We start from the raw sequence: 26354 nt of genomic DNA on the forward strand, positions 1-26354 counted from the left end.
GCCAGGGAAACAACCCCTCGAAGCATTCTGCTCTGGGGTTCTTCGTCGGGCGTGGGGGGGGCTTCCCATGAAAGGCACAAGGGGTTTCTCAAGCGTGCTCACACCTGGTTCTGCTTTCTTTCCTTCTCTCGGAGGGCTTGTGGGTCCCACCTCCCGGGCCTGCCCATTAGGCTGGCAGGCACCTTACCCCACAGAGCCTGCCAGCGCCAGTACATGCCAGGACCTAAGGCCAGGATCAAGTCCACAATGAGCAGGGCCTAGTGCAAAATGGAAATGCAGAGCCCCTTGATCAAGCCCATTGGGTGGGTTCAGTGTACACTGCTCGGGGGATGGGCACACCAAAATCTCACAAATCACCACTAAGGAACTTACTCATTAACCAAATACCGCCTGTTCCCCAAAACCCTATGGAAATTGATTTTTTAAAAAGCATATAGCAACAAGACAAAAAAAAAAAAGAATAAAGATATAAAGAAAGAAAGAAAAAACCTACTAGGAATTTCAAGATGTCAACAGCAGAGCAGGAAGTCAAGCTAAGGACCTTCTGAGCAAAGCACCCTCAGGTCGCACACCCAGAAGGCCAACCCTGTTCAAGACTTCACTTTGCCTAAGCAAGGCGGGTACAGGATAGGGGCTGAGGGACCCCCGTGGGATGCAGCCAACAGGACCCTTTCATTGAAATACCGTCCACATCCCTTACCTGAGAGGAGGGGAGCGGCACCGGGAGAAAAATTCTCTATATTTAAGGATTTGCAGCACACACATAATAATTTTTTTGCTAAATCCAAAACTCAGGGCTTGAGTTAGGAAATCTAAGAAAATAATGATTCTGGTTGGTCTGGAGTTATTCTATTTTAATCTGCCAGGATTTGGGAGAAGTAAGAGCATTTGGGATTCATAGTAACATCTAAGGTCACTTTGTGCTGCTACTGTGCTACGATCTGTGGCTGCTGAGATCTACCTTAAAGGGGTCATTTTTGCCATTTTACAAAGGGAAAACTGAGGCTAAAGGAAATGCTGTAACTTGTGTCAGGTCCAGCAGCTTAGAGCCTGAGTTGGGCACAGTGGCTCACGCCTGTAATCCCAAAATTTTGGGAGGCCAAGGCGGGCAGATCACTTGAGGCCAGGAGTTGGAGACCAGCCTGCCCAACATGGCAAAACCCCATCTCTACTAAAAAATACAAAAATTATCCAGGTTTGGTGGCATACTCCTGTAATCCCAGCTACTCGGAAGGTTGAGGCACCAGAATCGCTTGAACCCGAGAGGCAGAGGTTGCAGTGAGCCGAGATCATGACACTGCACTCCAGCCTGGGGGACACAGCGAGAGTCTGTCTCAAAAAAAAAGCAGTGGAGCTTGGATTCAAACAGATGTAGTCAGACCACAAAGCCTGCCTGCCTGACCACTTTGCTCAGTGTACTGCCCCCAGGCTATGAGGCCGATGTCGTGGAACCTGTTCATTCTGGTATTTTCGTAGCTCTGGCTAAGTTCAAGTGGAATGTCTCTGAATATATAATACCTGGGGACCAGGGAGGAAATTTGGGTGTTTTCGTGGAAGGATTTATAGTGGCCAAGCATCAGACAGGACCGTGAGACCTGGGTCTGTGTATTTTAGTAATAGACTCCGCCAAGGCGCTGTTGAATCTCTGGCACAAAGCTGTCAGCCAATATAGGGCTTTGGGCCATTTGCTTTCCTTGCAGTGTCTCTCCACCCACCTGGAGTTGATGCTTAACAAGAAAGAAAAATACAATTTCCTTGGGCTGCAGAGTGAAGTGCACTCTGAGCTGGGGACAAAAGAGGCAACTCTGTAATAAGAGGTAATAGATATTCTCCTTCCCAGTACTTACGCAGACAAAATAATTGTGAAATTCCAGAGAGCAGATTTTGAGGATAAAAGAATGTGGCCATTCCAGAAGCACTTTTTATCCCAGCCCAGTTTATATGGGGTGCTGGGTCCACCGGCCAACTGTTGACTAGCAGTGTGCCCAGCCTGGGAAGACAGGGTGGGTCAGACACAGGAAATGGCCATCACGTCTCTAAGGTGGACAGAACATGAGCAGGTCAGAGAGGGTCAGGAGCATCAGGTCCGAGGAGTCTGGGGTAAGACCCTGAAAAGCATTTAACTCAGTGGCCAGAGAAAGGGGGGAGCCCAGGGAAGCTGTTCCCCGCAGAAAGACAAGAACAAGATTCCTGCTTTACCCCTTCTTTCTGCAAAACAAACTGAAATTCCCAGTATACGGAAGGTGATGCAGTAACCATCAAATATTAATGCAAATGTGTGTGCACACAAGTTGAACCTCCTGTGATATTTCCCAGAGGGTTAAAGTAACTTTCTTTTTCATCCGATGAAAGGAACCCCATTCCTGGAGCAATTGGATGCAGCCCTAATTACTTCCAAACATTACAGTCGGCTTCTTAGTTAACGAGCTCACTGGTCCGAAGGAGGAATGACCGCCAGGGCCCCTTCATTCCACTTCTCACCCTCCCTGGCCAAGCTCGAGGGAGAGACCCTGGCTGCAGCGTCCTTCTGGGCGACAGAACTCTTGGTTTTCTTTGTGCTGCAGCAAGAAGAATGGGCTTGACAGGCTCACACTGTGATCTTGAGTTGCCGGCCCCCGAAATAAGGTCCCAGCCTCCTCCGCCCTTTGCAAGGCTCTTACACATTAGTGAGCAGGAAGTGTAGTCCCGATGGGAGGCTGGGAATTTGAACGCCTTCCCATTTCAGCACTGGAGGGGAGGAAGCTCAGTTCAGCACTCCACGCAGATGGCTACCGCTCCCTCCTGAGCGCTCGCTCCTCTCGCTGCTCTCCCCTCACCCGCCGCCTTCCCTGCTGGGTCCCTCTCCCCGGTCTCCACCTCTCCTCCCTCTCCTGGAAGGGAAAAGTCTGCCAAGCTGGGGACTGCCACGACCAAACCAACAAAGGCCGACCAAAGGCGGAGAACTTGAAAAGAACTTGTTTTGTTCCAGTTAAGGAACCTGCAGGAAAATCCACACCCACGTTGCCTGGTTTTGAACTGGAGAGCTGCGTGTGTGTGTGTGTGTGTGTGTGTGTGTGTGTGTGTGTGTGTCAAGCAAGAGGCGGAGGAGGCACAAACTACGGTCTCTGCTTTGATAAGGAAACTGCCAGCTGTCGAAAGTTAACCAGCAGAGAGGGGAAGATGGCCCAGGAACCAGCCCCTCCTGCGTTTTAAACTACACTGTTTTCTGTCCAGATATTCCAGTGGAGACAGTTGGAAAACCTGTACTTCAGAGAAAAGAAGTTTTCCGTGGAAGTTCATGACCCACGCAGGTAAGCTTGAAAAGTCCCTTTCTTGCGGGACGGCGTGGCTCTCGGCCGGGCGTGTTATTGATATTATTTTGGGGCTGTCGTTGTTCGTGGTCAGTTTGGAGCAGGGAGCGAGGGTGGGGGCTCCTGGGGAATGGAGCTCAAATCAGACAGTGAAACTTTCTTTTCGATTACATGTGTTGATAAATGCAGTGGGTTCGCACGTGTGTGTAAGTAGCAATCCCCTGACCGTCTCATCTGGCCACATGTGTCCCTGGCTCGTGTGTGTGTGTGTCAGTGTATGTGTTTGTCTTACCTGTCGGGGCACTGGAGGGAAGCTTTATAGCACTGTGTAACACACACCAGTAAGTCCCCATAGGAAACCTTTGCTACAGAAGAGTCTGAAGAATCCCTCATTAGAGCTTCTAAAAGTGTTTCAGGCAGGACAATCAATGCGAAAATGAATTTGTCACCAAAGCAGTTGTGCTACATTGTTTTATTCCAGGAGCTGTAATTTCAGGATGTTAGTATTGTGGGTGGATGTGAAAGAAATGAATTATTTTTCCCTCCACCCAAAATCGTACCCCAGAGAGCACCAGGGTTGTAAAAAGTCCCTGTACTCTTAAGTCAGATGCGAGACAGTGGGGCCCCAGGTTGGAATGCAGGGAGCCCCGAGTGGCCGGGGTCTGGGCAGCTCATACCCACTGTTTTCCTCTGTCTGCCGCTGGACCTAAAGTTTTATGCATCCCCCAAAAACAGCAACATAATTCCCTAAAACCAGGCCTGACAACTAAGAAATCACTTTCCATTAAGGCCAGAAACATTTACAATAAGAAGGTAGCCCTGGGGAGACAGAAAAAAGATCAGACTCTACAGAGGAGCGAAAGTGGATTTGAGGCGCTGTTGACGCTCCATCCCTGGGCTTAGAAGGAGGACTTGGCACCAATTCCAGCTTACACATGGCTTCTGACGCTCAAAACAAGCTGCGGTGCCTCCCCATGAGCTCTGGACAGGAGGGAGACTTGAAGTTACCCCGCCCAGTGAGAAGGCTTGGACCTGTGCAGTAGCCCCTGTTCCTGCAGCCCGTGATAACGCGGCAGGAATGAAGCCGTGCTTGCCCTCCAGGGTAATCTGCCTGAAACAGCCACTCCTGTGTAGGGGAAGAGCTTATCTCAGCACCACGGTTACTACAGGAATAGTTAGTGGAGAGCAGCTGAGAGCTTCTGCATCTCCGCAGTCAGGTGAAAATGGTAGCCTTTAACAGAAAAATATTTTATCCGGTGTTTCTCAGGGCCCTGCAAGGGGTTTCGTGGCCAGAAGCCCCACTCCATGGAGCACACATCCATCTGTGCAGGCCAAGTGGGGTGGGCGGGGAGATTTCAAAAATAATATTCCAGCCAAGAAGAAACTCACTGTTCATTTTCCAGGTGAACTGAATTGGACCAGGTTCTTAGGCATGTAAGAGAGGGGAAATTTAAGTACAGAAAGAGTGAAATGAACTTTGCCACAATGGGTCAGATGCAGAAAGGGGATGCTCCATAGGATAAAAATGAGGGGCTGGGTAATCTAAGGGGCTGAGCACAGGGAATAGACCCTCTGCCATGCCTGTGCTCTGCTGGGAATTCAGTGAACACCCAGGCACCTTGGACAAATCCTTTAACCACGCATGCGTATATCTGCACATGTGTGTTTGTGTTCTCTGTGCGTCTGTCACCCTATCGGTGAGTACTACTAAATTCTCTTTCCCAAGGCCCAGGGATATAGGAAAGAATCTAGACCTCATATGTGACTATTCAGTGGGCCTGTCGCCTATTAGCAGTGATCAATGTCATGTTTCTTGCGAAGCTTCTGTGTCCTTGTCGGGTGCTATGGCAGGGAAGGAAGGAAGTTGGAGGCAGGGTCTCCTTCCTTAAAGGTCTTCTAGTGTAACTGAGAAGACAGGCAGAAGAAGGAACTTTTTTTTTTTTTTAAGAGATATTCTATCGCCCACGCTGGAATGCAGTGGTGCGATCATAGCTCACTGCAGCCTCCACCTCCCAGGCTCAAGCAATTCTCCCACCTCAGCCTCCCAAGTAGCTGGGACTACAGGTACACACGACCATACCCAGCTTTTTTGTTTGTTTGTTTTTTGGAGAGACGGGGTCTGACATTGTTGCCCAGGCTGGTCTCAAATTCCCAAGCTCAAGCAATCCTCCCATCTTGGACTCTCAAAGAGCTGGGATTACAGGCGTGAGCCACTGCCTGGAACCTGGCTGAGAAGAAGGAACTCATGGAGTGTCACAAGAAACAAAGAAACCTGCTCTAGACGACAAGTAGCTAGTATACAGGAGAGGCAGGATTTGAACCTAGAAGGTCTGGCCCCAGAGCTCATGCCCTTTACCGCTATACTGTACAGAAGGGCCAGACGTCATGGGCCATGAAGGGTGAAGGACAGGGTCACCAAGGCCTGGCTGGTCAGGAACGGTAGAGGCTTACCAGGAAGGAGAGGTCTGAGTGGGACCTGGAGGGGTAACCAGGATTAAAGCCACGTGGTGGGCCCTCAGGGGGATATAGATGTCAGGTGGGGGCTTCTCAAATAGGATAAAGAAATGAGGGAGGGTCTGGCTAGAGGGAAGTGGGAGTTGAAGGAGCCCAGAGGAAGAAGCAGAGCTGTCTCCTCCCAGGCAAACTCGCTCTGAGTACACCGAGTTAGCCTGCAGACAGGCAGGAATGAGGGGAGAGGCCCAGGGAGGCCAGAGGTGGAGACCAGGGATGACTTCAGCATTAAAGACACACAAGGAAAGGAAATGGCTTCAGGTCAGTTATTTAGCACGGTGGCAGAGCCAGAGCTATGAGCTGTAAGATCTTTCTTGCACTCAGTTCTCTCTTTTTCACATCCTAGTGGTGCCTTTTCTCTCTTGTATTGAAAGTTAATATTTCACGTATTAATGAGCCACGTGTGAATGTGTGTTACACGCATAGAACATGGAATGATCAAGGCAGGGTATGTGGGGTATCCATGGCCTTGAGCGTTTATTTTATTTTATTTTTGAGACAGAGTCTCACTTTGTCCCGCAGGAATGCGGTGGCGCGATCTCGGATCACTGCACCCTCCACCTTCCAGGTTCAAGCAATTCTCCTGCCTCAGCCTCCCAAGTAGCTGGGACTTACAGGCACGTGCCACTACACCTGGCTAATTTTTGTATTTTTAGTAGAGACGGGATTTCATCATGTTGGCCAGGATGGTCTCAATCTCTTGACCTCGTGATCCACCTGCCTCAGTGTTTACTATTTTTATGTTGGTATCATTGCAAGTCCTCTCTTCCAGTTACTTTGAAGTGAACCTCGGGGTGCGTTTTAAGTTGAATGGGTCGTCCTATTGCTTGTGGCCTTGCTTATTTGAGGTAGGGAAGAGGAATGTGATTGGCCTCATGTTAGTTTGGTATTCTGAGCTCAGCCCCTCCCCCAAGCCAGGAAGGGAGTCAGAACTGCGGTAATAGGATGGGCAGCGCCAGATACAGTCATTTCATCAAGGTGTAATCGATGGGAATGATTCAGGGCAGAGGCTGCTTTCTGGGTCGATGGGCTCAGGTGTGATTGCACCATTACCTGTGGGGCACTGGACAGCACTGTGCACTTTCTCCCCCTGGGCATCCTAACTCAGTGCTTAGCTTCATGCCTGAGCTTCTCCAGGCTGGGCCAATATTTCACTTCTACGGTTTGGGCAAAATAGGGCTTGAAGCGAAAGATGAGGAGAGGAGATAAAGTAATAATAGAGCAGGAGAAGAACTCTGAGTATCTGATTTAGATGCTCCGGGGAACTACCCGGACCTGACCAGCCACTTACCTCTTCCGCCCTCCCGATACCTGAGAAATGGAGGTACCTAGCCTTGCACCGCCTATCAAGATACTTTTCTTGTCTAATTCAGCTTTTCTGGGGGAGGGTGGGGGGAAAGCCATTCATTTACTTCCAAGAGCAGCAACTGCTATGGAAGCCAAGCTGGGAGCACAGATCCCTGTTTTCTTTTAAATGGAGAGAGACTGGCGAGGGATCTCCCCCTCACTCTCCCTGGCTCCTTTTTTCAATTATTTTCAACTGTGCGCTCTTTCACGCGCTGGGGTTTTTTTGTTTGTTTGTTTGTTTTTCCTTCACTTTTGTTTGAACCGAAGGGAGAAAAAACCTGTGTGGACTCAGTAACATTAACCACCAGATCTGAATTTCTCCTTAAAAGTGAGGGTGAAGAAGACTCCACTTTAAATCTTTAGCCCCACCACCACCCCACCCCCCTGCCCAAAGTAAGATATTGCTGGCAGCTTTGTTTTCTTTAAGGGAAAATTAGCCATGAAAAAAAAAATTGTTATTGTTTGCAAGTCCTGATTACCCCCAGGTTTCTTCCAAATTAGATATGTTAGTCTTGAGAACACACATTTTGTTTCTGACGTCCAGGTAAAATGCCCCAAATCCCAGCCCACCTTCCCATCAACTTGTCTCCCATGCATGCACACACACACATGCAAACACACATTCTCAGATTTCATTTGCAAAATTTTGCAAAATAATCTGCCTATCCTAGGAAATATACTTCACTATGGGCATGACCATATAACTCCCCCTAACTCCATGAATGTGGTGAATTACATGGAGATCAGGAGTTCCCATTTTCACTTTTAAAGTCTGATTACTCCATGTAGGTTTAAAAATGTATAGACAGGGCCAGGCGCGGTGGCTCATGCCTGTAATCCAAGCACTTTGGGAGGCCGAGGCAGGTGGATCACCTGAGGCCAGGAGTTTGAGACCAGCCTGATGAAACCCTGTCTCTCCTAAAAATACAAAAAATTAGCCCAGCGTGGTTGGGGGAGGGGGGCGGCGGGGGGCGGGGGGCATCTGTCATCCGTCATCCCAGCTACTTAGAAGGCTGAAGCAGAATTGCTTGAACCTGGGAGGTGGAGGTTGCAGTGAGCTGAGATCGTGCCAGCACGCTCCAGGCTGGGTGACAGAGCAAGACTCCAGCTGAAAAAAATAAAATGTATAGACAGAGGTTGGGGGAATTGGGGCTGGGCACATTTCTCTCTGCCTTTCCTCTCCTGATTCTTTATACCCTCCCTGCCCTCTGAATAGATTGGAAATTGATCACCACATCTTCAAGGAACATTGGGTTAGTTATGTCAGGGGTCCCGATTCCCTGGGACGCTGTAGCCTGTGGTGATTAGAAAATAATTTACTCATCCCCACCATAGGCGCATTTCCTGTCTCATAGGGAGCATCGTTGAAGGTTTTGCTGTCTGCGAAGTTTGTCTTGGCCCAGTGCCAGGTCCAGGATCAAAAAAGGACCATCCAGTGACCTAGAATGACCCATCTTATCCCAGACAAGGCCGAGGCTTGGCCAAATTCTGAACTCTAGGGAGTCAGAAAATCAGAAGGTGGCCTTTGCCAGCCAATGACTCTAAGGTGTGTGTGCACATGTGAGTGTGTGTGTGCGCGCCTAGGTGTGTGTGAGAGCTCATCTGTCACCTTTACGCCAGGGCTTCTAGGATGCAGTGGGTTCTGTACAGAAGCTGTTGACTGAGAAATGGTTTCTCTCAACAGAAATAGGATTGAACCTTGTGATTCTTGCTTCCCCAGGGCTTCAGTGACAAGGAGGACGTTTGGGCACAGCGGCATTGCAGTGCACACGTGGTATGCATGTCCGGCATTGATCAAGTCCATCTGGGCTATGGCCATAAGCCAACATCAGTTCTATCTGGACAGAAAGCAGAGTAAGGTGAGTGACCAGACCTTTCACCAAGCCCTCAGCCAGCTGAAGAGCAGCCCGGGCCATTGTCTGCCTCTCTTAGTTTAGGAATGAGAATCGGATGGGTGGGGGAGGCACCATGTCCCTTGCCCGGGTCCATACCTTGCACAGGTACAGGCTTGCCTCTTAGGGCTACAGGTGGGAGGGATGAGACTAGCTCTTCAAGAGGGCACATTCCATGCATCTTGGTCCAGGGGGCTCCGACCACCATCAGAGCCGCTCAAGCCGCCGACTACAGCCAGGTAGGCCCCTTTTGAGGAATTCCCACTGTGCTTTTGGCCCTCGGGAGAATCCTCTAGCAGCGTGAAGGCAAGCCCTTTTTGGTGTTTAAACAGTGGTATACTGTCTTCCTTTTGAAAAGAAAAAAGTAATCTTTCTCAAGGAATAGACACCACCTAACTGTTTAGGGTAATTGCTGTGAAAACCCTCAGGCAGTTCCAACTGCCAAGTCCATTTTTTTTTTTTTTAATGCAAAACTGGAAATGTTAAAAAAAAAAAAAAAAGCAACTACCCTGTTTCCCTAAGGTAGACCTAGAGCCTGGGGCCTTGGTAAACAGACTTCCTCCAAGGAGATGTCACCACCCCCGACTCTGGGCACGCAGCTGCGTTTTCTGGTGGGTGAGAGGATGACGTCTCCTTGCTTCACACAGGGCTTATATCAACACTCTGCCCCCTCTTCCTCCAGCCCTGTCTCCCCAGACTCCCCTGTCAGCCCCCCACAAGCCACTCCCATTCATTCTCCCTCAGGGGAAGAGCCCTGCCAAGATGGCCCTGCAGCTTCTCTCAAGATCCTGCTGGCTTGGGCTGGGGGAATACAAACTGAGGTCACCCTGGGCCCCTGGGCTGGTGCTTTCTAGCACTTACGGAGGATTTCCTTCCATCGTGTGAGTTATTGGGAGAAGGTGGCAAGATGCTCCACTTACTGGACACAAGAGTCACTGAATCGGTGCCCTCTAGGGTTCTTTCTCTTTTGCCATCTTATCCATATTTTAAGAGGTTTCTCTTTTTCTGGGGAAGAGGAGAGTGAGCGAGTTGGGGGGTCAAGGGGGAGGTGATAAGAGAAAGATAGAGGACAGGGCTGGGCACAGTGGCTCACATCTGTAGTCTCAGCGCTTTGGGAGGCCAAGGCAGGAGGATCACTTGAGCTCAGGAATTCCAGACCAGCCTGGGCAACATAGTGAGACCCCCGTCTCTACTAAAAGAAAAAAAAAAGAAGAAAAGAGAACAGGAAGAAATGAAACAATCCCTTTAGTCATAATTCAGTTTTAAATCGGGGTCCGTCCCCTGCAGCCATGCTTTTCTCCTTTGTAAAATATTTTGTCCTCTACTTCTTTCTGACCCCCTTTTTGGTCATTTTCTGGGATGAAGGAGTGCAGGACGGAGAATTTCTGTTTTTGGGAATAATGAGAGTATTCTCCGCAGCTCTCCTGGCAGTGATGGGTCTTAGTCCTAGCACAGGAATTTGAAGCTCAATTAGATCAAAAGAAATGGGGCCAAAGTGTTTTTGACTCATGCTCGATATTGACACAGTGGGTGGGTGTCAGGGTTTTGCTGTCCAGGGGCAACAGTTGGAGGTCGACACCTGAGAACGTTAATTTCATCCTCTGTGGTTGGGTGATGGATGGTGCGGGTTAGGGGATTGGGCAATGCTCCTGAACCCCACTGCCAACTCCCCTTGAGGGCAGACCCCCCATGCACTGTACCACAGTGTGGAAAGAGAAAAAGGCGTATCTTGCCCTGAGGATAGCACAGCATTGGCTGTTCAAGCTCCTCCTCTCTGTGCCAGTTTTTGCACAGGGGGTCTCTTGAGCATCTCAAGAAGCTTGTTCTTATGGCTTTCCCGCTGCACCTGGGAAGATGGGCTCATTCTGCAGTTGGCAAGCCTTGTTATTCAACAGGCTAACAGGTCAACTCACTGACACAGCAAGTACATCTCAAAAGGAAATTATTGGCTGGGCGCCATGGCTCACGTCTGTAATCTCAGTACTTTAGGAGGCCGAGGAGAGCAGATCACTTGAGGTCAGGAGTTCGAGACCAGCCTGGCAAACATGGGGAAACCCTGTCTTTACTAAAAACACACACACACAAAAATAGCCAAGCATCGTGGCAGGCACCTGTAATCTCAGCCACTGGGGAGGCTGAGGGAGGAGAATTGCTTGAACCCAGGAGGCAGAGGTTGCAGTGAGCCAAGATCACACCACTGTACTCCAGCCTGGTTGACAGAGTGAGACTCCATCTCAGAAAAAAAAAAAAAAAATTGTAGTTAACTTAGTAACAAGACGTGTCTTTTAGGATGCAAAACCAAATGCCCATAGCATTAGGAATGTTTCAGCTGTCCCTTTTGTAAAAGTAACCCTTGGGGACTGAAGAAAATGCCCACGCTCCCAGGAGGAGAAGGAGAACATTTCCCAGGAAGCCTGGCATGCTCACAGATGCCCTAGAGCCCTCACACTTCTCACAGGAACCAGTTCCCCAGCCTGCAGTGACAGGTGAGGATCACGACCCTCTATGTGGGAATTGGAGGCCTCTGTTTTCCAGCTCTGGGACCCCGAGTGGGTCTTTCATCGTTGGTGTTTTGCTTTCCCCAGTTAGCAGCAAAGGAGATTCCTGACCTCATTTAGTGATTGGTCAAATGGCACCACGTTTGTGAAATTGCTTGAGGAAATATGTGCCATCTTTTACTAATGTCATTGTTAATCTAGCATACTATCGCTGGCCAACACTTGCATAAAGTTTAAATTCTCTAAAAGGCCCACAAATTAAATCGGAGATGATGACATACCCTTTGGGAATTACATTACAACACCTTTCTGTTTCCGGAACGTTCTTTATAGAACAGCGATGTGATTCATCTCTGATGGGCAGCAAGGCCTCTGGGTGAGTGATGGCCAACAGGGCTGGGACAGAGAGCTTTGTAATATTTCTAGGCAGCCAGTTCTGGCTGGCATCCTGGCCACTGCTCACACTCTACTGGGACATGCCAACCATTCCTTTCTCTGAAGAGCTTCAGCAAAGCCCAGGCCTCCCAAATGATGTTTATCAACCCCAGAGAGACAAATGTGGTCTAGTGGTTTGAGTCAGCAAGGGTGGGGAGCCATGAGGGTTCAGGTGCTCCCCTGACACCCGGTTTTTTTCTTCTTTCAGGGTCACTGTGCAAATCATTTAAGGAAATCTCTCCTTCTTTCTCTCTGCCTGTCCCTCCCTCCTTCTCTCCCTCCCTCCATCAGCTCTCCATGCATATACATCCAGAAACCATTCTACCATCTAAGACAGGGCGGAGGGAGGCTGTGCTGGTTGGTTATTTGTAGCTCCTTCAGAACGTACAGGCACCAATTATAATTGGTAACTTCTGTGCTGACCCCAGAGATCAGAAATGTTGTCTGCTAGATCCAGCAGCCTCTGAAGCCCAGAGCCAAGGAATGTCTTAGAGACTTTGCAGGAAAATATTTGAAAACTCAAAATGTTTAGAGTTGACATTAGACACTTTTCCCTCTGAACTCAGAGTGGGGACTTCTTGAATTGGCCCCCAATCCAAACGTCTTTCCTTCTTCCTAATCTTTTTTTTTCTCTTCCCTGATGCAGTTCTCCATTTTATTTCGAGTCAAAGGCAGAGTCAAAGGGGGACAGGGACATGGAAGCTTTGTTCCCACAATATCAGTCAGAAGACTGAGTCACGTCTGTCAGGCGAGACTCCCAGAGCAAAACGTTCCGGAGTCTGGGGACTCCTTAAGGTCAGCCCAGAGACCTGACTTTGCAAAGAGAGACTCTCCCTGACAACGCCCATGTCCGCCCGGTCCTCTCTCCACCGAGTCTGTTAGGTCGCTGTGATATTTCCATTCTAGAAAGAATCCGGGCCGGGCGCAGTGGCTCATGCCTGTAATCCCAGCACTTTGGGAGGCTGAGTCGGGCAGATCACCTAAGATCAGGGGTTTGACACCAGCCTGGCCAACATGGCAAAACCCTGTATCTACTAAAAATAGCCGGGCGTGGCGGCCCACAAGTGTAGTCCCAGCTACTTGGGAGGCTGAGGCAGGAGAATCGCTTGAACCCAGGAGCAGAGGTTGCAGTGAGCTGAGATCTTACCACCACACTCCACCAGCCTGGACAACAGTGTGAAACTGTCTCAAAAAAAAAAAAAAAAAATCCAGTAGTTTCCTAAAGCTTCCAGGAATCTAGTCTCCTTTGGGAAGAATGCCTTTTGATCTCATATTTTTGTTTTAAGAATGATGTGTGGCAAGAGTTCTGGTATGACAAGGGGGACAAGTTTTTCATGTGATTAATGAGGTCCCCAAAATATCTGGTTGGGCCATCAATCTAACCTTGGTTAGCAAATTACAGCCAGGCCCTAATGCAGATCCTATTCTTATTGCAATGGCCTTTACATAAATTATCTACTTTAGTTATCACAACTCTGGGAAGTGGGTTTTAAGACCTCTATTTTACAATGGATCTGAGGATCAGGAAGGTGAAGGGTCAAAGTCCAATAGTGATTCACTGGGAAGAGCCAAGGTTCTAATTCAGGTCTTTTTTTTTTTTTTTTTTAAGACAGTCTCACTCTAGCACCCAGGCTGGAATGAAATCAGGCAGTGGCGTGATCTCAGCTCACTGCAACCTCCGCCTCCCGAGTTCAAGCAATTCTCCGGCCTCAGCCTCCGGAGTAGCTGGGACTACAGGCGTGTGCCACCCCGCACGGCTAATTTTTGTATTTTTAGTAGAGACAGGGTTTTGCCATGTTGGCCAGGCTGGTCTCAAATACCTGGCCTCAAGTGATCCACCCACCTCGGCCTCCCAAAGTGCTGGGATGGACAGGCTTGAGCCACCATGCCCAGCTCTAATTCAGTTCATTCTGATTTCAGAGCCCAGACCCTTCACCCAGCACTGAATTGGTCTAGGCCTTCGTGAGTTATTGTTACATCACCGTTTGGGAGTGGGCTACTTTTTATTAAAACCTGGCTCTCCGTAACAGAGTGATGCAGAAAGAAAGGAAGTCATGGATTGTACTCGCCATGCTTGCTTAGAGGGTAAAACTCAACCAGATGGGTGCAAATGATAGGCTGTGTCAAAATGAAATAAAAGGCCCTTTTCCTTCCTTCTGCGGCAAGCCAAAATCCTTCGAGGGCCTGGCAGCCAGGATTGTTTTATGAACAAGGAAATTCGCCTGAGGAAGTCAACTTTGGTCTGAATGCAAGGAAAAAAGTTGAGGTTAGGAAGGAAGCATAAGTCGAGGAAAGGCCTACGGGGTAGGGTGGAGGAGGAGGAGGAAGACAGTTCACACCAGGTGAAGAAAACAAGCGCCACGTCTCAGTGTTTCCTCCGGCCCACAGACTTTCATCGTGTTAACTTGAGGTCGGAAGTTGTTGTCCTTGCCAGTGTGGACAGCAACATCGAGGGCAGACGAAGGGCAGAGCTGCAGGCATTCAGACAGCCCTGGCTGGACAGTAAGGGCCCCTGGGCACAGAAGGAAGGCTGTCCACAGGGCATCTAGGAGTGGTGGGTCCACACCCCTCCATGGCCTTCGCCACTGCCCCCATGCCTGCTTTCTCCTGTGTGGGAAAGACCTTGCGTTCCACAAGCCAGGCAGGAAGCTACAATGGTGAACCTCACCCAGTTCCACCCATGTGTGTGCTGTAGACAGTGGCCACAGAAAGGACAGATGAGCAAGTGACCATTTCTAGTTGTTTTCATGAAGTTCCGCGTACTAGCAAAGCCTGTTGCCTTCAGCACACTCACAAAAAGTTGATTTCCTGAAGAAGAAAACAAGCAAACATTGGACACACGTATGGGAAATGCAAACACGTTGTCACTACCGAAGGTAGAAACCGGAGCAGATAGCCTTATAAAAACCACTGCTCTAGCCGGGTGCGGTGGCTCACGCCTGTAATCCCAGCACTTTGGGAGGCTGCGGCAGGCGGATCACTTGAGGTCAGGAGTTTGAGACCAGCCTGGCCAACATGGCAAAACCCCGTCTCTACTAAAAATACAAAAATTAGCTGGGCGTGGTGGTGGACACCTGTAATCCGAACTACTCAGGAGGCTGAGCCAGGAGAACCACTTCAACCCAGGAGGCAGAGGTTGCAGTGAGTCAAGATTGGGCCACTGCCCTCCAGCCTGGGTGACTGAGACTCTGTCTCAAAAAAAAAGGTAAAAACCACTGCTTTTAGGAATGTAAATGTGAACACAGACCTTTTTTCTAATTATTCTCACCTGCTGTGACTTTTAACCAAATAGAGCCAATCAACATGGATTAAAGAGGGTGTCGTGTGAACCATAATAGGAAGACTTGGGCACATGGACTTAGGTATCAAAATACAAGCAAAGCACTGTGTCAAACGTTCGTTGGTGGGACCCCAAAATCCAAATGAGCAGTTTTTCCACAATCATGCACCATGTGATTGCAGGTTTAGAGAGCTGTCATTGTCATTTCTTTTTTTTTTTTTTTAAAGAGACAGGATCTCACTTTGTTGCCCAGGCTGGGGTGCAATGGTGCAATCACAGCTCACTGCAGCCTCCAACCCCTGGGCTCAAGCAATCCTCCTGTCTCAGCCTCCCCAGTAGCTGAGACTACAGGCATGCACCACCACACCTGGCTAATTTTTTCATTTTTTTGTATAGATGGGATCTTGCTATGTTGCCCAAGCTGGAGAACCACTGTCACTTCTCCATCAGCTAAACTTTCCATGACCACATGGCAAACTATTTAAGAAGTTTAAATCTCTTCCATCTTTCACAGCGCTGAAAATCATTTTCTCCTCCTTGTTTAAGCACAAAATAATTATAACCACAGTGTTTGTTGAGAGCTGTGTGCCAGGCAGACAAGGAGGAAGAGGGGAGGACAGGGGAGTTGGGAGGGGAGGAACACTCTTCCCACACTTTCTCTCCTTTGACCCAAACCAACCCCTGGGTGGTGAGTGGCATCTACCCTGTTTCGTGGCTGGGAATAATAAGGCTCAACTAGATTAAGTGAGTTCTCCTAAAAATCAGGATATTATCTTCAGCACGATGCAGTACAGCCTACAGAATCAGAGGCTTAGAACATCCTCCCTCAGTGCAGCTCTTGAGCCGCCTCTGCTCTTTGCAGAGAGTTTTGGTGATTAATGATTAGGCCATGGGATGCAAACAGAAAAACGTTGCACGTCAGTCAGGGAGATAAGTCCCTTTGTGGAATGTCAAGATGGTGAGCAGGGGCGGGCGAGGGATGACTGTCCATTCCGCAAGGTGAGCGTCACTTCTTTGACCTGCTTCCCTTTCCATTCCAGTCCAAAATCCATGCAGCACGCAGCCTGAGCGAGATCGCCATCGACCTGACCGAGACGGGGACGCTGAAGACCTCGAAGCTGGCCAACATGGGCAGCAAGGGGAAGATCATCAGCGGCAGCAGCGGCAGCCTGCTGTCTTCAGGTAGGCAGAGGCCAGCTGGAGGGACGCCCCCCTGAGCATGGCTGAGACCCCAGAGGGGACCCAGGAAGGTGGGGAGAGCTGTGGCAGGGGAGACTGCAGGGCAAGCTGCTCCAAAGCTGGCTTTGCTTTCCAGACCAAGGTGGGGATCCAAATGCGAATCTGAGAAAACTGCTCCGAAGAATCAAATAGTGGAAGGGGAAAAAAAAAAAAAGCATCAGTAGAACCACGCAGTGCAAGAAGGCCTGCTGGTCACACTTAAGTGTCTTCAGGTACCCCCTAGAGCCTTTCAGAATGCCAGTGGCAAGCTGTCGGGAATGTCAGGTCCAAGGGTGGAAAGTGGAGTCCGCTCATGTGCCCACTCGTGTGTTGTGAATTTCAGGATCTGGTGCGGGGAGACACTGCATTCTACTCCCAGGTGGGTTTCTCCGGCTTTTAAAAGTGCAGAATACTCTCTCCATCATGTCACAGGGCATGGTTTCTCCATTCAGTGCCTTTTGAAATTGCGAGTCAGAGATCCGGTTCCGCCATCCACTTCCGCCAGCCTTGGCCCAGTTATTTTGTCTTTTGATGTTGGGAGGGACAGAGGAGTTCCAAGGTCCTGAATCTGGCTGACTTAAAAAGGGGGGTGCCATTTACTGAAATGGCAGGAGGAGGAGTGGGTTTGAAAGAAGCAGGGAGGAAGGGAGGCAGCCGTGGTTTGGAAATGTTAGAAAAGGGCATTGAGGCCGGGCGCGGTGGCTCACACCTCTAATCCCAGCACTGTGGGAGGCCGAGGCTGGAGAATCACTTGAGGCCACGGAGTTTAAGACCAGCCTGGGCAATATAATGAGACCCCGTCTCTACCAAAAAAAAAAAAAATTTAATTAGCCAGGTGTGGTGGCATAGCACCTATAGTCCCAGCTACTTGGGCCCTGGAGGTTGAGGCTGCAGTGAGCAATGACTGCACTGCACTCCAGCCTGGGTGACAGAGCGAGACCCTGTCTCAAAAAAACAAAACAAAAAGAAAAGTGCAACATGAGAAAAAACCTGATTGATGTAGGAACTGTGCAGCTGTCTCTGAGCCATGCAAAGAAGGCAAGAAATCTTCCCTGGTAATTTATATTACTATATATAGTGGCTGTAAACAGTAACAAAAAGGAAAAGACAGGAGAGGAACAGGAGCTAAAAATTGTCTTGTTAGCTTCTGGGCTGGTGTGATTCAATCATAGCCAGGAAGAAGTTTAAAGGACCAGAGAGAGGACAGACATCCTTCCTGGACTGAGAGGCGAGGTTCCCGTTATGGTGAGTGGAGCGTTAAGTTCAGGGTCCCTCCTTAGACAGGCTGAGGCCCTCAGGGCACCTTAGCAGTGTGTTCACATGGTCATGTGTTTTTATAAAATCTGTGAACATAATACATTTTGTATTATTTTTCTTCAGTAGAACCGCTAAAGGCCAGTGTGGCTCATGCCTGTAATCTCAGCACTTTGGGAGGCCGAGGCAGGTGGATCACCTGAGGTCAGGAGTTCGAGACCAGTCTGGCCAACACAGTGAAACCCCATCTCTGCTAAAAATACAAAAATTAGCCGAGTGTGGTGGTGCACACCTATAATCCCACTACTTGGGAGGCTGAGGCAGGAGAATCACTTGAACTCAGGAGGCAGAGGTTGCAGTGAGCAGAGATCATGCCAGTGCACTCCAGCCTGGGTGACAGAGCAAGACTCTGTCTCAAAAAAAAAAAAAAAAGCCACTAAAATTTTATAAGCTTCAAGCCCCATAAACCTAGATCTGCCTCTGCCACATCACCTGGGGTCCACTGTCAACCCCTCCCTGCCTTAGGTTCTTCGAAAATGTTTCATCCAGAACAATGGGCTCAACGCTCATTCTTTCTGAGGCTTGGGAGTTGGCCGTGAAGACTGCAGAGAATGTTGTCTTTAAGGATCAAAGAGAATGAAATTCAAAGCCCAAGACCCCTACATCGAATTACAGCCGCTCCCAGTCTCCTGCTGAATGACCCAGAGCAGAGTCAGAGCCAACACCTTGTTTGTGTTTTAAACACAACCTACAATCTCTGTTGAAAACCCAGTGTCAGATTAGGCTGCATCTATCAGCCCACCTTTCCCCTTAGCATAGGGCATCTGGCTGACTTCAGCTTGGATTCTTGAAGCTCGGTGGTTCTCAGACTTCGGTGTGCATCGAAACCACTTGGAGGGCTTGTCAAAACACCTCTCAGAGCTCCTGATTCTGTAGGTCTGGGGAGAGCCTGAGAATTTACACCTCTAACAAGTTTCCAAGTGAGGCTGATGCTGCTGGTCTAGACACTTTAATTGGAGAGACTCTTGTTGCTGAGGAAGAGACAAGCTTGAGGTGGGTGTGTTGCTCGGGATCATAGAACCCAGCTGTGCCCAGTTTTAAGCCCAGGTCCTGGTCCATCTGCACGGGCCCCCTTGTATCTGGCAGACTCCAGAGGGCACCAAGGCAACAATTTACCTTAATAGCAGCTATAGATGAGGCTGTGAACAGGAATCCCAAACCTCCTGAGATGAAATTGACATCATGCACCATCAGAAATGAAATCTGGCTGGGTGCGGTGGCTCACGTCTGTAATCCCAACACTTTGGGAGGCCAAGGCAGGCGGATTGCTTGAGGCCAGGAGTTTGAGACCAGCCTGGCTAACATGATGAAAGCCCATCTCTACTAAAAATACAAAACTTAGCCAGGCATGGTGGTGCACACCTGTAATCCCAGTTATTTTCGAGGCTGAGGCAGGAGAATCACTTGAACTCAGGAGGCGGAGGTTGCAGTGAGCTGAGATCATGCTACGGTACTGCAGCCTGGGCGGCAGAGCGATACTGTGTCACACACACACACACACACACACACACACACACACACACACACACACACACACACACGAAATCCATGCGTCTTTAAGACTTGAAAGCAGTATATCTCTATGACTGCCCACAGGCTGGACATAGCTAATCAATCTGGTAGGCTAGAACAGAAATCCTAAGAAAACCTTCCTGCTTAATCCACCCATACACCTAATAGATTAGCATGGCTATACCAAGACATCGAAGTGATCTTCAAATGCTTTGTCATTCAGCTCTGGGGCCCCAGGCTAAGGTGATTAGGAGTTAGTAGTAGCAGCTGGGGCCATTTGCAGAGCGGCTCCCATTGTCAGCTTCAGTGCCCTCAGCCCTTTCTGCAGCTGCAAAGCTGAGCAAGAAGAAACCCTGGTGAGAAGGTGAGAAAGCCCCATGACTCAACCCGAGGGCAGGTCCCACTCTTACCAGCCCTGCAAGTTTGAGCCTGAAAAACATCCTTTAATGCCAGGGTGGAGGATCCTTGGGGTGCCCCACACCCACCTCCTGTGACTTAGGAGAGCCAAGACAGTGGAGGGACGCACCGCAAACAGGAAACATTCCATCAGGGAACAAAGGGAATTTCTAGCACCCCTAGATCTTGTTCTCCCTCCCGCTGGGATGGCTGACGGCTGCCTGTGTTTCCTTGCACCAGGAGGATAAAGCTTTCCCCTGATGAAAGCACTGGCAGCGCCATCTGGAAGGGGCTGATTCCATATCCCTTGCAATGGGGAAATCTAGCCTTGGCCTGAAGATCTAGGCGGCTGGCTCATCTCCACCCCTTTCTTCCTGCCTTTCTGCCCTCTTGCCTAGAATGTGTTCCCACAAAGGGGACAAGCCCCGCCGCTTGCAATTCCAGGACAGCTCTGATTGTTAACATTCTTCTTATTACACTTGCTGGATTTTATTTTCTGATGTTCATTCAGAAAAGGTGATACATATAACCCAGTGTCCAGTTTGGTCAACTATTTTCTCTCTTTCACCTCCTTGTTAGATAGTGTCTAATAATTGTTCCTTAAAGGCATTTTGGGAAACTAGTCACCATTTCAGAATTTTCTAACACTTGCTCAGTACCCAACACCCAATAGGTGTTTGATGCACAGTTATTGAAATTAAATTGTGAAGGATACTAATAAGATTCCTGCATGTGCTGTGCTTTAGGAATATTAAGCCCAGCACAGTGGCTCACACCTATTTGGGAGGGTAAGGGGTGGGGGGCGGCGGAGGCAGGTATCATTTGAAGTCAGGAGTTCTAGACCAGCCTTGGCAACATGGCAAGATCCCATCTGTACCAAAAAAATCTTCTTTTTAATATAGCTGGACATGGTGGTACATGCTTGTATTTCCCACTACTTGGGAGGCTGAGGCTGGAGGACCACGCGAGCCCAGGAGTTCAAGGGTGTAGTGAGCTATGATGTTATCACTACACTACAGCCTAGGTGACAGAGTGAGACCCTGTCTCTAAAAAAAAAAAAAAAAAAAAAAAAAAATCTTCTATGTTCCTGGAGTGTTGGTACCTTGGGCCTTGCTGATACTTCCCATAGGATCTGCCTCCAGTTTTTTTTCCCAAATTCTATTGTAAGCCTTTGTCCCACTGGTATGAGACCTTTAAAGTTTGTGTCACATCAGTCTCCTCCTGCAGTAGTATCCATCCTCATCGTCTTTCATTCTCCGACCCTCATCTTTACCCAAATCATGGTGTGTCTGAGCCATGTCACAATACTGTAAGATTTCTGTGGTATAAACATTTCTACTAGCTCCTAACTCTGCCAGGTACTATACAGCATTTTACAACATTACAGCCCCCCGCTCTGCAAAGAGTTTGTGTACTGCTTATTGATGGGAAAAAAAAAAGGACATAAAATGTTTCTAAACTATTAGTAACTTTGAAGGTGGTTTGCCTATTTAAGGATACATAATTACCTTTAAAATTACTGAAGTCTAGTACTTGGTATCTGAGGCCTCAGATGCTAAAGAAATGAAGAATGTCATTGATACCTATTAAAGAAGCCAGGCCAGGTGCAATGGCCCAGGCCTGTAATCCCAGCACTTTGGGAGGCCAAGGCGGGCAGGAGTTCGAGACTAGCCTGGACAACATGACGAAATCCCGTCTCTACCAAAAATACAAAAATTAGCCGGGCATGTAATTACACACCCGTAATCCCAGGTACTTGGGAGACTGAGGCAGGAGAGTTGCTTGAGCCTAGGAGGCACAGGTTACAGTGAGCTGAAATTACACCACTGCATTCCAGCCTGGGAGACAGAGCGAGACTCTGTCTCAAAAATAAGTAAATAAATAAAAAAGAAGTCAATATCCATACCTACCAATGCCCTGAGCCACGGATTAGCATTTCGAATAAAAAAGTCAGCATAGTTGACTGTAGATTTTGCTTCATTTTTATTTTTTAAACCTAAGATCCATCATCAGATTCTTGGTAGTCCTGCTGATCACACAGCAGATGACTCAATGGCAGGTGATTTCAATATAGTTAAAGTGATTGATTAAGGCTTGAGACCAGGACCCTGAATCCCGCAGTAGATTGAGAGCTGTCCCCTGTGAGACCCTTTAGGCCTGTATTTAAGTGGAGGCCCTTAGAGGTGGTAAACCACCTGAATCAGAGCTATAAGCCTGTGTTGGAAGAAAAGGAATGAAATTCTCACTTCCCCATGCAGCACTGCGTGGTATTCAGATGGGAGGAAGGTCGTGGAACCCGCGTCCTGAATCCATTTGTGCAGGGGCTCAGTGCCTCTCTGTTACTGACCGCTGGACGGGGAGCAGGCAGGGTGCATTGGATTCACTCTGCCCTGTGATAGCCTGGTGATTGCTTCTACATTCATAGCTGCGTCTCTCTGTTGCTTTCGCTCCTAGGTCTTCAGGTAACACATTTCCAGAAGGTTCAGGTACAGTTTGAGAGGACAACTATGAATTCAAACCGTCTGGTTAAGCATGTTCAGGGTTTTTTAAAAAAAGAATCAAAATCCATGTTGAAGGAATTTGAATGCGTTTATTCCTTCCTTCCCATCTCGTATTACTTGGAATTCCAGAAAATATTGGAGGGGAGAAAAAAGGGAATAACAACAAAGCAACAATAACTGGGTGTATCATTGTAGGTGAAGACACAGCCCCTTCATAGCCTGTCTGAAAGTGAGAAAGAGCCTGAGATTTGTTCTAAGTGTTGTTTTGGGGATTTGCCATCAGAGAACAGCTCATTCATTCATTCATTTTATTTTTTGAGACAGAGTCTCGCTCTGTCACCCAGGCTGGAGTGCAGTGGTGTGATCTCGGCTCACTGCAACCTCTTCCTCCCGGGTTCTCTGCGATTCTCCTGCCTCAGCCTCCTGAGCAGCTGGGACTACAGGTGCACACCACCACATTTGGCTAATTTTTGTATTTTTAGTAGAGATGGGGTTTCATGATATTGGCCAGGATGGTCTCGAACTCTTGAGCTCAAGTGAGCTGCCTGCCTCGGCCTCCCAACATGCTGGGATTACAGGCTTGAGCCACCGTGCCTGGCCCAGCCATCAGAGAACAGTTCCGATTTCAATGGGAGTTAGGAGAGTTAGTATTTGTTCTCAGGCTTTTTGAAGAAAATAGCACAAACCCACTTAGGAAATACCCGGTGTGCTACAGGGACGTGTGGCTTGTGGCATTAACCATCCGAACGAAGAAATGGGACTGCAGCATTTCTTTTTGAGACGGAGTCTCGCTCTGTCGCCCAGGCTGGAGTGCAGTGGCGCAATCTCAGCTCACTGCAAGCTCCGCCTCCCGGGTTCACGCCATTCTCCCGCCTCAGCCTCCCGAGTAGCTGGGACTACAGGCGCCCGCCACCACGCCCGGCTAATTTTTTGTATTTTTAGTAGAGACGGGGTTTCACCGTGGTCTCGATCTCCTGACCTCATGATCCGCCCGCCTCGGCCTCCTAAAGTGCTGGGATTACAAGCGTGAGCCACCGCGCCCTGCCGGGACTGCAGCATTTCTTAAATGGGATGATGAGGCTGCTCTTGGCTTCTTGACTAGAAGTCTAGGGCCATAAACTACCCATTCTCTACAAAACTAAGGCATATGTTGTGTTTTCAAATAGGAATTTGGCTGTGTGATTACTGAGATGGCCATTGAGTCATCTGCAGTGTGATCAGCAAGATTGCGAAGAATCTGGTGATGGATCTTGGGTTTAAAAAACAAGCAATGAAACAAAACTTGCAGTCTGTCATTGTACCCTGGCTCTGACACTTTCCGTTCTGGGAGAAAACAGGTTGTGCTAAACATGGGCCTGGCATTGCCTGGGATCCGTCCACATTCAGTCCTCAGCTGTTGACACACTCCCATTCTCTGAATGCTAGCACTTCCTCCCATTGTTAAGGAGTTTATTAATAACTAATGTAACAATGAGAGTGCCAGCTATCTGACATCTCTCCAAACAGAGAGGGGAGCTGATAGGCTCTGTCAGCGTCATGATGGCGGCTGTGTTCAGCTCAAAATTCACTGCCTTGCGCTGATATAAATCACAAGACGTTTTTCGGTTTTGTCTTCCTCCCTTCGCTTTTGTCCTTCCTCCTTCTCCTTCCTATATCTCTGTTCTTGGCCTTTTAAAGTTCTCCATTACCCATGGCCTGTGGCCTCTCCTTTTAGGTCTAACAACAGACAGGATTCCAGGGGCCTTAATTTTGGTCATTGCCTCCGCTCTGCCGCAGGGCGCAGCCAAAGTCGGATTGTGCCAGGGTTTGTTTATGCTGGACCGTGTGCCCAGGGAGAGCTGCGAAATCTCTTTCTGGGGAATGGATGGTTCTGGACGTGTTTGAGCAGGACTGGCCTGAGTCAAAATTGAGAGGGAGACAGAATCGTTATCCCTTTCTGCTCTTATTTTGGGGGAAATAAAAACAAAGTCATCTACACAGCTATATTTATGCCCTCAGGTGTTACTAATAAAGGAATATTTGCCCACTAAAGAGAACCAGGACCGAATGACAATGTAGAACCTAAATGAATGACTTTCCAATGATGATTATTATTTTTTTTTGAGACAGGGTCTCACTCTGTCACCCTCAGTGCAGTGGCGCATTGCTAGCTCACTCCAGCCTCAAACTCCTGGGCTTAAGCGATCCTCCTGCCTCAGCCTCCTGACTGGGTAGGACTGTGATGAAATTTTAAATACTGAAAAAGAGATATCACTGTCACTTCCTACGAGCATTTCTCTGTTCCCATTTAGGGCCAGCCCTCTGTTGCAGTACTCCTTTGCTGGGAGCACAGAACGAGAATGACTGAAATGCACAGTTAACCTGCAAACATTGGTAATGCAATAGCCTAACAAGCTTGGAGCCAGAAGATAGGTCAGCTCCCTCATTTCACAGCCTAAGAAATGGAAACTGTAGGATTTACAAACCATAGTTTCAACTGGGTATTTTACTGGATGCTGCTATTTTTTTTAAATGAATGTTCAGTTGTTTTTTTTTCCCTCTCTCCTCTCTCTCTCTTAAATTCTATTTGCACTCTTCACCAAGTGCCAGTGAGCCATGGAATCTAGCCAGAAAGGAAAGCTCTTCCAGAGACTCCCAGCCACCATCAAAAGGTGCTTGCTTTTCAAAGAGCTTCAATTTCAGTGCTCTCTGAAATGAACTTTTATTTCTAAAATTTCTAAGCCTGATGAAAAGTTCTCCAAGCATGCATTTTTTCATGTTAAAAATCACATTTAATTCTCTATAACGGTCCCCAGAGATGACACGTTTATCCTGCAGTCTGCGATGTGGCATTATTTCCCATGGTCTCCTGGGATGGCTTTTATGTAAGGAATTCATCACTGAGGATTTGTCAAGGAAATAAATATCTTTTTATCATAAAGAAGAATTCTAACCTCTTCCTCGTATTTATTCCTGGGGTATCTGCCAAAACTTTTCCTTACAGCTTTTACTAATCTGCTGGGAATATGCCGCCTTCATTTTTTTTTTTTTTCTCTAAGGTCTAAAGAGACGGATTGTCATTTCCCTTCTTTAGTTCTGGAACAACAGATTCCTTTCTTCTTTGGAGCACCGTTTGCTTCGAAGTTTCCCCTCCTTCCAGAGACGAAAGCACCCCTTCTCTGTCTTCTGAAATCAGTGGCTGGTCATCAATATCCCCTCTGTGTCAAAAAACATGAGCCACGCGTGGCTCCTGACAACGTCCTCCGGGCGGAATGTGCGCTCATATCCGGTGATGAGTCGCCCAGGGTCTTCTGAACAATTGGAGCATTTCTGGCTCGCGGCTGAATGAGGCCGTCCTTCCGTGTGTCTGCCGGCCGGGAGGAGAGCTGCTGTTTGTGCTGCTGGCGTTCCCTCCACATCCGTTCCTCCACACCCAGCTGTCCCCGGCTGGAGTCTGGAGTTCCCCGGCTGGAAGCTGGGAAACCCACAGTGACACAGGCAGTGTCTCCAGGGTCTCAAACAATGTCCATAGCATCGGGAAGCTCACTCCAAAGATTTCCAAATGCCCCCGAACATGACTTTCTGACTTGGCACGAGTGACTCCATCTCTGTCTCTGCTTGGATGGGAATTGTCTTTTTAGGGTCAGCCCTTTTTGTCTTCCTCGTTGGTCAGATTATTAGTGAACTAGTTCATTGAAAATCCTTTGGATTAGGATTGAAATGTGATCATAAGGTCGCCAAAAACAACAGATTCTATCTTTAGTATCATTCAAGTAGATCATTTCCTCCCGATAACTGGGAGGAAAGATTTTTTGCTGGAGAACTGACCTGATGACACGGTTTTCCTGACAATAATTCAGAGGCAGGCTTAACCTTCTCAGAGAGGCAATAAAAAAAAGTCACCCAGCTGGGTGCAGTGGCTCACGCCTGTAATCCCAGCACTTTGGGAGTCAAGGCGGGCAGATCACTTGAGGTCAGCAGTTGGAGACCAGCCTGGCTAACATGGTGAAACCCCGACTCTACTAAAAACAGAAAAATTAGTCGGGCCTGGTGGCGCGCTATAATCCCAGCTACTCGGGAGGCTGAGGCAGGAGAATCACTTGAACCCAGGAGGCAGAGGTTGCAGTGAACTGAGATCACACCACTGCACTCCAGCCTGGGCGACAGAGTAAGACTCCGTC

General features: G+C 48.5%; 1 protein-coding gene across 4 annotated transcripts in view; it reads left to right on the plus strand.

Annotated features, from left to right (window-relative positions):
• Positions 1-26354, plus strand: part of FRMD4A (FERM domain containing 4A) — a 692562-nt gene that overhangs the window by 629610 nt on the left and 36598 nt on the right. For 2 of the 4 annotated variants that reach the window (XM_058431644.1, XM_058431642.1), the window contains exons 12-14: positions 3214-3290; positions 8869-9007; positions 16294-16435. In XM_058431644.1, the coding sequence (XP_058287627.1) occupies positions 3214-3290; positions 8869-9007; positions 16294-16435 (358 nt within the window). Of the gene's footprint in view, positions 1-2510; positions 2968-3213; positions 3291-8868; positions 9008-16293; positions 16436-16814; positions 16851-26354 lie in introns of those variants that run through there. The other 2 variants (XM_032158389.2, XM_032158219.2) reach the window with 2 other exon arrangements.

The sequence above is a fragment of the Hylobates moloch genome, unplaced genomic scaffold (genome assembly GCF_009828535.3).
Source record: "Hylobates moloch isolate HMO894 unplaced genomic scaffold, HMol_V3 SCAFFOLD_2, whole genome shotgun sequence".
In the NCBI taxonomy this organism is placed as follows: Eukaryota; Metazoa; Chordata; class Mammalia; order Primates; family Hylobatidae; genus Hylobates; species Hylobates moloch.